The sequence below is a fragment of the Condylura cristata genome, unplaced genomic scaffold (genome assembly GCF_000260355.1).
Source record: "Condylura cristata isolate star-nosed mole 26May11 unplaced genomic scaffold, ConCri1.0 scaffold00027, whole genome shotgun sequence".
NCBI lineage: Eukaryota > Metazoa > Chordata > Mammalia > Eulipotyphla > Talpidae > Condylura > Condylura cristata.
The window spans coordinates 9188137-9199040 of NW_004567128.1; the positions used below are offsets into that span (position 1 = coordinate 9188137).

Sequence of the window (10904 nt, forward strand, 5' to 3'; positions counted from 1 at the left end):
ACTACCTAAGATGAGACCAAGACTTTTGGGTCGCCTGTACATGGAAAACTGTGAGACTTGTAGTTGACAGCCAGTTTTCACCAAAAGAAACATTTTATAACAATATGTATTTACACCTAGTATCTGCAAGGAGGTGTAGAATTGAGCCTTTGGCTTTCTTGAAGCTGAAGATGTGTTGCTAAATTATTAAAAGTTGAGGAAAAGTGAGGCAAATTTGTAGTAATACATGTAAGACAGACTTTTGGTATTATACATAATTTTTATTTTGGAGGGGGTCAAAGGTGCATTTATTTTTATTTAAGGTAGTATTATTACATCTTGATGTTTTGGTATATTATTGCTTATAGTTTTTCCAGAAGAGTTAAAACAACTTAAAAAGACATGAATATTAAAGAGACTGCAGAAAAACGCTCCATAAATACTTGTTTTCCTTCCTGTTAGAGACCATCTAATGCAGCGGTTCTCAATCTTGGTGCGGTGGAATGACCTAAGGAGCTTAGAAAAGACTGAGGCTTGGTTCCCAAACTGAGATCTGATTTCAGTGGTCCTGGCTACACAATGGGCATTGGGAATTGTAAATGCCCCCTGTACAGTCTAGGTTGAGACCCTCTGGCTCCATCCAGAGCAATACAAAATCAGGTTACATCAACACACGCGTTGTTTGGAGTCCCACCCACCTCCCCACCCCCACCTTTTGAACCCTGGCACCAAACTCTACTCTTACCATGGAAATGGTAGGGCAAAGAATCTAATTTAATCAACTGCGTGGATTAATCTCAAAATATTAGTTTGGCGCTATAAACCCGAGACAAGAGTACATTCTATTTACATAAATTATAAGGGGGGGAGACGGTGTTTGTGAACGGATGCAATGGAAATTCCTGAGATGGAAATGCTTTCTTCTCTGATTAAGGTACATATACACACGTGTCAAAACGCACTGAGTTGAAATCTGTACGTAAGATTGCACTTCAATAAAAAGAGCGAATAGGCACTTAAATCTGGCTATTTATACAGGGTGTGGGGAGCCAAGAAACGATTATACTTCAAACGACCCCAAGTCCTCACAAGATTAAAAGGAACAGCAACCCCCAGACCACAACCGGAAAGAATGAAGAGCTGCCAGACAGCAGGGTGAGCCAACGCCTCACGAAATCGCGGGCGGTCTGGCAGCCGCAGCCGCCCGGCGCCGAGACAGCGGCGCCTGCGTGCCATGAAAATAAATCCCCGGCTCTTTTCCGGTGCGCATCTTCCGTCCGTGGTGTGCCCACCGGAAACGTCCGGAGGGAAACGGCGCAACCGCGAGAAAGGAGCCTGTAGCTACTTGGTTCCGCCGCGGATGTTGGGGCTGTAGGCGCCGCGCAGTCGGCTGTTTGCGGCTCGCAGGGAGGAGGACGCCGGGGCTCGCCTTCCCTCCGCCGCCTCCGCCGCCGCCGCCGCCATGATTCCAGTGTCGCTGGTGGTGGTGGTGGTGGGCGGCTGGACTGCCGTCTACCTGACCGACTTGGTACTGAAGGTGAGGGCCTCGGGCCTGCGCCCCAAGCCCGCGGCGCCCAGGGCCGGAGCGCGAGGCCCGAGGCCTTTTCTCTTCCCCTGCCCCGCGCCTCCCGCGCTGGAAGCCGCACGGCCGCTCCCCACGTGCGACTTTCCGCGTGGCTCCCCGGGCCGCTGCCGTGTGAATGAAGCAGTGCGGACCGCGGGAGGGGTGTGGCGGCCTGCGTGGCTCCCGCAGTCGCTTTGCGGGGCGGCGCAGGCCCCGCGACAGCCGTTAGTTCCTACCCTGGAGGCGCGGGTAGTGAACTCGGGAGGGCCGGGCCCCGCCGGACTCACGGCAGCGCGCCGGGGAGGAAAATAAAGCGTCTGCTTCGGAAAGGCGTTGGCTCCCGCTCCGGAAAGGCGTTGTTTCCCCTCATTGTCGTTAGGACCGCGACCTCTGATATTGCGAAGACCCCCCAATCAAGTTGTGAGTTAGAGCAGTGGTCTCAGAAGTGCTCTGATCACCTGGGGCTCCGGTTAAAATGCATACTCTGATTCAGCAGGTCTGGGGTGGAACCTAGATTTCTGCATTTCTTACCTGTTCCCAAGAGCCGGCAGTGTTGCTGCTGGTCCACAGACCATGCTACAGAGTAGCACGGTTAAGTAGAAAGGACTTAGACCACCAATTTGTGACTATTCCAATTCTAATTTGCATCCTGCACCTCTTCTGCATACCAAACACACTCACACACACTGAATGCCTGGTCTGTTCAGTTATTTGGGAAGAGGAGCAAAAACTGAACGGTGACCACATGCTTCAAGCAACCCTTTGGAATTTGACATTGGGGGAGGAACTGGAATGAAATGATGACTTCTCAAATATCTAATAGAAGTGCCAATTATGACTAGAATAGTCCTCATGTTATGAAAAGCACTTAAAACACTGTAGTATCATGTGTTTTAGGTTTCAGAGTAACATGAGATACTTGTGGTTCTTTGCTGCATTTAAACGTGCAAAATGAGGAGATTAAAAGTGGAGTTCGTAGAGCAAGGGCTGGACTCTGTCACGTCCTAGTCGTTGTGACCTAGAGCACATTACTCTTCATCTTTAAAATTGAGAGACGGAGGCTCTCCTGAGAGTGTGGAGAGGACTGCATGCATTATTCATTCACACGAAGTCTTGCTAGTGAACTGAAGGCTCAAAAACCAGGCACGTGCATCATGTGAGAGCTTGTCACAAATGTGGACTCCAGGCCCTGCCCCAGACCTACAGATTCAGATTCTGCCCCTTAACAAGATCTCCAGATACTTTGCACCTTTGAGACACTGATGTAAAGTACTTGGCTGAGGGCTTAGCATGTCATGAGCCCTGTAGGCCACTCTCTCTTTAAACAGTGGTTTTGTGGTGGTTTTGTTTAAGCGATATGATTTCATCATGTTGCATGTGTGACAAAAGGCCAAAATAAAATGAACTTTTCAAGCCTCTACAGTCCGGTCAGGTGTGTGAGGTGATTAGGATGTCACTTTAATTTCAGTAGCAGCCCCTATGGCCCTAAAAACACTATTGCTTGAGCAAAAAATCTGTTTCACTCAAGTATCTGCCCAGGGAATGGACAGACCATTCATTTAGGAGTCTGCACTGTCAGCCTTTGCTTACAACTTGGTCTGCGGTTCCATCGTGATTCTTCCAGGGTTTTCTCGGTAGAGGACTGCTGGATGGTTGTTTCACTCCTTTCCAAGTTCTAGAAAACAAGCAGGTTTAAAACATCACCTGAAGACAAAGAGCAGAGAACATTGCTGGCTCAAAGACAAAATAACTATCTTTATAGGCTCTTATGACTGTGATAGAAGTAACATACACTTTAGAGACAGGTAGGTTTCTCAAATGGATGGGGATCAATGGTAAAATCTTTACTGTAACTGAGGTAATATAAATCAGGGTGAGGTATACAGCCTTATATTATTCCAAATGCTACATTAGTCAAGGCCTTCACTAAAGATGTAAGTCATATTAAGATGTATATGATGACTATTGTTTCCAACCTGAAGAATTTTAGAGAAACTACGGAGACCCAGATGACTAGATAAATTTTGTATTTTCACATGATTGAATGCATCCTAATTTGCTAAAATTAAAATGTTCAGAAGAGGATGGAAGGCACTGATTTCAATGAAGCTATCCCTTCTGTTGCATTGGTTGGGAGGCTTTTTAAATGAGAACAAGGCTTTCCTTTCCCTGATAACAAAGCTTCCAGACCTGTGCTGTCCAATATGGTAGCCACTAACTACGGTGTCCATTAAGCATGTGAAATAATGTTAGTGGAAAGGAGAGTAGAAAGGAAACATCAGATTTCAAAGACTTAGAGAACAACCATAAACAAGGAAGGGAAGAAAGTAATCGTATTTAAAGTAGTTCCATTTTTAAAATATTAATTGGTTACATGTCCAAATGATAATCTCTTGGGTATTTTCAGTCAAGTTGTATATAAATTACTGTTTCTCTTGACTTAAATTTGGCTACCAGAAAATTTTAAATTACATGACTTGTATTTGTGACTCACATGATACTGCTATTGGACAATGTTGTTCTAAGTAGAGGTTCTGTAAAGGGCCAAGTAGCAAGTATCTTAGGCATTGTGGGCCAAACAGTCTGTCACATATTCTTGCTTTTTGTTGACTTTTTGTTTGGTTTCTTAAAAATGTAAAAACCATCCCTAGTTTGCAGACTGTACGAAAACAGGCCAAAGGCCAGATTTGGCCCACGGACCATAGTTTGCCAAACCCTACCTAACCTCAGTACACCAGCTAGTCTAAGACCTTTAAAATAATGAAGAATAAAAACAAATAAATAAAATAATGAAGAATAAACATGAAACAACAGATTATAAACATTGAGACAGTCGGTATCTTGCTTTCCTGTAGAAATACTTCTTATGGTTTTCTTAAACATTTACAAAGTGTTTTTCAAAATGAGTTACATGGAACTTGTCTTTCTCTCTTAGTCATCTGTGTATTTCAAACATTCCTATGAAGACTGGCTGGAAAGCAATGGATTGAGCATCTCACCTTTTCACATAAGATGGCAAACTGCAGTTTTCAATCGCGCCTTTTACAGTTGGGGACGGCGGAAAGCGAGGATGCTTTACCAGTGGTATTCTTCATTTGCTCTTTGTGGTTGAAATGAATTGCAATCATGAGAGGTGTTTCCATCATGTTCCAATCTACACAGTTGTAAAATGTTGACAATATAAAGACTTTCTGGTTTTATACAAACTTTTTTAACAAAATATTTATTTACTTAGAGAAGAACTGAGGTGCAGGCCAGAAGTGTAGGGGGTGAGAGGATTCACCAGAGACAGAGTGGGGAGCAGAACCTGCGGATCTACTGAGATAAACTCTAAGGGGAGCAGTGAGGCAGACAGGAGAGGTCTGCTGCACCGTGTGGGGTAGCTCCCTGGTGGCGAATAGAAATCAGGCAGTAATGGTGCAGAGTGCTGAGACCGCCCCCACCAAGGCCACTTGAGAGACCGGGTTTTAGGTAAATTTGTGGAATTGCATCCTTGTGCTTTTCTATACACTAAAAATTAAGGCTTCCAAGTCTTGACTGGGTGGTGGATGTGTGAGGACACATATGTAAAAATTCAGGGAGCTGTAACCTTAGACTTGCGCAGTTTAGTGTGTAAGTTATAGACTAATAGAAAGGCAGGAAGCAAAATCATATGTTGCATTTTCATCAGCAAAAGAATCCTGGGGAGCCCCTCCTTCCGTCATCACACAGAGAAGCCAGGGTTCCAGGAGTCATAGGTCGCCCAGAAGTCAGTAGGCTCTCTCCTCTGCTGCTTTTGGGACACCCTCCAGGACAAGGGTGCTTGAAATATTTACCAGCCAATAAGGCATATGCACAAATGGACCAGGAAAATAGCCAGGCAGAGAGCAGAGGAGGGTCCTAGAGCCCCTGGCCATGCCGAGCACACTTCTGACCTTAGTTTAAGGCAAAAAACTCCAGGTTTTTGTAGTTAGGTTTTTATAGTCATCTCTGGAATGCTCTAGAGACCGACAGGTCCTGTAGTTGAGAGAATTTCTATTATGGGAATTGGTGGCATTTGTCTAAATTCCTGTTTGTTGAAGATTTGGCTCCAAAATGGAGTAGAATGTAAACACCAGATAATCAAAAAGAAACTGCAACAGCAAACCAAAGCAAACAAAATAGGAAGAAGGAAATGAAAAAGAGCAGAAGTCTGTGAAATAGGAAGTATAAGCAAATCAGTAAATTCAAAGATTAGTAAAATTGATACACCCCTTACATGACTGACCAAGAAATAAGAAAACACAAGTAACTAAAAATCAGAATTGAAAAAAGGAACATTGCTACAGATTAGTATAGACTTTTTACAAAATGAGACTTTTGTGGGCCCTCCCTGCTGGCACAGGGGTTAAGTCTCAGTGCTATCAAGCTATCTCCAGCCACTGCGACAAGAGTTTGATGCTGACCTACATGGCGCAGCAGACTGCTCCTGTCTCCCCCTCTGCTCCCCTCAGCAGTGTATTTTAGTGGATCTGCCTGTTCGGCTCCCCACTCTGTCTCTGGTGAATCCTCTCACCACCCGCACCTGTGGCCTGCACCCTAGCTCTTGTATGCATAAATAACGAAAAATAAATCTTTTTAAATAGAAACCATTTTTGTGACATTCTCTATTAATTTGACCATTAATGGTAAAAATGAAATGGTTAAGTTCCTTGAAAACCACAATTTAGTCAATACCCTACTCCAACTAGTGTAGGATAACTTTTTTTTTAAGATATATTTATTTATTCATACAGAACTGGGGTATAGGCCAGAGGTGCAGAGGCGGTGAGAGGCTTCACCAGAAACAGAGAGGGGAGCAGAACAGGCAGATCGATGAGGTACACTGCTGAGGGGAGCAGCGGGCGGGTCAGGAAGGTCTGCCACGCCATGTGGGTCACCTCCAGGGCGGGGGATAGAACTTGCACCGAAGCAGCTGCCACCAGCTTGCAGTGCTGCATCCTAACCCGTTGCGCCACCAGGGAGGGCTCTAGGATAACTTTAATTATGAGAGAACAGTAGGAGAAAGAAGCTAGCTTAATTTTTTTTTTAAGATTTATTTATTTATACATACAGAACTGGGGTACAGGCCAGAGGTGCAGGAGCGGGAGGTGAGAGGATTCACCAGAGTCAGGGTGGGGAAAAGAACAGGCAGATTGTTGAAGTAGGCTGCTGAGGGGAGCAGCGGGCGGGTCAGGAGAGGTCTGCCATGCCATGAGGGTCTCCTCCGGGACAGGCAGGGATCGAACTCATGCTGAAGTGGCTTTAGCTTCTTAGTGCTGTGCTTTAACCCGCTGCACCACCAGGGAGGGCCCACTGTCTTTAAATTTTAACAAGTTAATATTTAAACTCCATAAAATACAGCTAAATGAAATAAAAACAATAAAATTGGTAGAGGAATTGGATGCAGTAATGTCAAAAGAGCTTTTGTAACTATATGAGAAAAAGATCAGGACAATGCTGTGTAAATGAGCAAAATACATGACAAAAAAACAAACTTACCAGAAATGATATTCAGGGCCCTCCCTGGTGGTGCCATGGGTTAAAGCACAGCACTGTGAAGCTATTCGCAGCCACTGCAGCATGAGTTCGATCCCCAGCAAGGGAGGTAACACACGTGGCACAGCAGACCTCTCCTGACCCACCCACTGCTCCCCCAGTAGTGTATTTCAGTCAGCCGGCCTGTTCTGCTCCCTACTCTGTCTCTGGTGACTCCTCTCACTGCTGCACCTCTGGCCTGTACCCCAATTCTTGTGTGCATAAATAAATGAATTGAAAAGAAAAAAAAAATTATATTCTACCCCTGAGTGATAACTGCATTATTACCCCCTGCTGATAGAGATCAGTGCCTGTGCTTAAGCCAAGTGTCTGAAGTTGAGGTGAGGAAAAGAGGTAGTTACTGGATTTTTAGTTATTGTTTTAAAGCTATGAAATGTGGCTGGTTGATGAATTATGAGTTATGAGGAATTGTGTATTTATGTGGTTTTTTTTTTCCTCTTGACAGGTTCAATTTTGGAATGGTGTTTGGCGTAATTGCCATGTTTAGCTCATTTTTTCTCCTTGGGAAGACGCTGATGCAGACTTTAGCACAAATGATGGCTGACTCTCCCACTTCTTCCTCTTCCGCTTCTGCTTCCTCTTCTTCCTCTTCCTCTTCCTTGTCCTCCTCCTCCTCTTCCTCACTTCATAACGAGCAGGTGCTACAAGTGGTGGTAAGTACCTTCGTCTTGGTTTAAGTAATGTTGAAACAGTCTCACCTAAGATATCGCTTTGAGGTAGCATGACTCCAATCCATAATACAAATGTGAAAAACGAGAAGTCTCACAATGTTGCAACAAGAACATAAGTAAAAATAGAGCAAGGCATTGTGATATATTAAATAGAACAAACAGTATTAATAGTAATAGTTATTGTAGTAGTGTTAATAGAACAAAGGACAACATCGACTGTCAATTCCGTGGGTACTCGATTCAGTTCTTGTCATCTTGAGGTTACTGGCAAGGAATGAGCGTGCTGACTTAAGTTGGACCAAACAGAATATATAAACAAATTCCATTTTTATTTTCTATAGTATCCCTCCCTTTTTCATGGTTTTCAGATACTAACCAATTATAACTTTTTGATTAATGGTATAAACCTTTTTGAATGGTCACTGTGATTTCTTGATAGGAAGAATAACGTGCTAAGCTATAGTGCTTTGACTATGAACTATTTATAAAAATTCTCACTTTCAAGCACATGTGATTCATGTCTCCAGAGTTTAGAAGGGGTTTTGCCACTTAGTTCACATTTTTTACATGATAGTTCCATGAGTATTGTATGTTGCTATTTAAATCAATTTCTTATTGATGGAACAGACTATTTGAGAGTCTGTGACAGATTTTTTTTTTTTTAACTCATGGCCTTTACCAGGCTGGGTCATTCTGGAAAGATTGAGAAGTTGTTTGTAGAGAAAAATGATAAAGAATCTCACTCTGGTAGTAGCTCTTTCTTAGAGGTCCTCCTGATGGTGTAGGGGTCAAGTCTTAGCACTATCACTGCTGTGACCAGGGAGGTGATCCACAGGGCACAGCAAATCTCTCCCATCTCCCCACTGCTCCCCTCAGCAATGTGTTTCAGTCAGTCTGCCTGTTCTGCAGAGAAAACCAAGGCAGACAAGTGTTAAGTTACTTGCCTCGGATCACAGTTAGTACATGGTGAGTCCGTCACTCCCCCACCACTGACCTCAGAGCCTATATGTTTGTTATGCCCTACTCCCTTAAGAGAAAGCAATATTGTTCAGGTAACTGTAAAGTAACATTGGCCCCTGTCTAGGACTTCTGTGGTGGAGAGTATGTGGTGCAGGAGATTTAGGTAGAGTCTGGGTTATGAAGTTTGATTTTACCTACAGATAACAAGTCTGTGCAAAATAGACCAACGTGGGGGTACATTGAAGATGGAGAGACCACTAAAGAAGGCAGGTGGAATAATTCATGTTAGAAGTGATACAGATCTTAACTAAATTTTAATAAAAAGGATAAAGGGGTGGATTCAAGGGACCTTTTGGAGTGAAGTTTTCAGAACTCATTGATGAACTGAATATGAGGCTGGTGGGAGAAGGAAGAGTTTAGGGTGACGCTCAATGTGATTGCGTAGTGTTTGCTAAGAAAGAGCACAGTAAAGAAAGAAGCACATTTGGAGGAAATGTGGTCATTGGCCTTTCTGTCTGATAGGATCAGAATAGCAAAATATTGTTTACAGGAAAAATTATTCTATTGCTTCTCTGTTTAATCATAGAGCTCACAAAAACATTGCCTGGTAGGAGAGCCATGCTGTGGAACCTTTAAGCAAGCAGATGCCCTCTCTGTCCACCCTGCATGTTGATGTGTGTTTAAGAATGTTATGACTCCTGACTTTGATAGGAACTTTTATAGCTTAGAGAATGTACTTTCTGTGTACTCTGTAATTCCCTGCTGCCTCATTCCGTATTAATTCCAAAAAAAACCTGGCACTCTTGTTGAGAGATCATTATTCTGGTACATCTAATACCCTGCGTGTTTGTGGCCAAGACAGATGGGCAGTTGGTACGGTTGCCAACAAACAAGACCTGCCATCTGTTAGAATAGTCACATGCTCAAGTCCTTACCTTACCTCATTATTAATGACCATAAAACCATAAAGAAAAGGAACCACTGTTCCATTAGACTGAGCCCACTAATTCATTTGAAATAAAGGTAAGGCAACCAAGATTTTTTTTTTTTTTTTTAAGATATATTTATTTATTCATACAGAACTGGGGTATAGGCCAGAGGTGCAGGGGCGGTGAGAGGCTTCACCAGAAACAGAGAGGGGAGCAGAACAGGCAGATCGATGAGGTACACTGCTGAGGGGAGCAGCGGGCGGGTCAGGAAGGTCTGCCACGCCATGTGGGTCACCTCCAGGGCGGGGGATAGAACTTGCACCGAAGCAGCTGCCACCAGCTTGCAGTGCTGCATCCTAACCCGTTGCGCCACCAGGGAGGGCTCTAGGATAACTTTAATTATGAGAGAACAGTAGGAGAAAGAAGCTAGCTTAATTTTTTTTTTAAGATTTATTTATTTATACATACAGAACTGGGGTACAGGCCAGAGGTGCAGGAGCGGGAGGTGAGAGGATTCACCAGAGTCAGGGTGGGGAAAAGAACAGGCAGATTGTTGAAGTAGGCTGCTGAGGGGAGCAGCGGGCGGGTCAGGAGAGGTCTGCCATGCCATGAGGGTCTCCTCCGGGACAGGCAGGGATCGAACTCATGCTGAAGTGGCTTTAGCTTCTTAGTGCTGTGCTTTAACCCGCTGCACCACCAGGGAGGGCCCACTGTCTTTAAATTTTAACAAGTTAATATTTAAACTCCATAAAATACAGCTAAATGAAATAAAAACAATAAAATTGGTAGAGGAATTGGATGCAGTAATGTCAAAAGAGCTTTTGTAACTATATGAGAAAAAGATCAGGACAATGCTGTGTAAATGAGCAAAATACATGACAAAAAAACAAACTTACCAGAAATGATATTCAGGGCCCTCCCTGGTGGTGCCATGGGTTAAAGCACAGCACTGTGAAGCTATTCGCAGCCACTGCAGCATGAGTTCGATCCCCAGCAAGGGAGGTAACACACGTGGCACAGCAGACCTCTCCTGACCCACCCACTGCTCCCCCAGTAGTGTATTTCAGTCAGCCGGCCTGTTCTGCTCCCTACTCTGTCTCTGGTGACTCCTCTCACTGCTGCACCTCTGGCCTGTACCCCAATTCTTGTGTGCATAAATAAATGAATTGAAAAGAAAAAAAAAATTATATTCTACCCCTGAGTGATAACTGCATTATTACCCCCTGCTGATAGAGATCAGTGCCT

General features: G+C 44.0%; 1 protein-coding gene across 1 annotated transcript in view; it reads left to right on the forward strand.

The window, feature by feature from the left end:
• Positions 1 to 1340: 1340 nt before the first annotated feature.
• Positions 1341 to 10904, forward strand: part of MBTPS2 (membrane-bound transcription factor peptidase, site 2) — a 36590-nt gene continuing 27026 nt past the window's right edge. Inside the window, exons 1-3 of the mRNA XM_004689909.2 lie at positions 1341 to 1516; positions 4479 to 4627; positions 7545 to 7752. Of these exons, the coding sequence (XP_004689966.1) occupies positions 1442 to 1516; positions 4479 to 4627; positions 7545 to 7752 (432 nt within the window). The 5' untranslated portion in view covers positions 1341 to 1441. The remainder of the gene's footprint in view (positions 1517 to 4478; positions 4628 to 7544; positions 7753 to 10904) is intronic.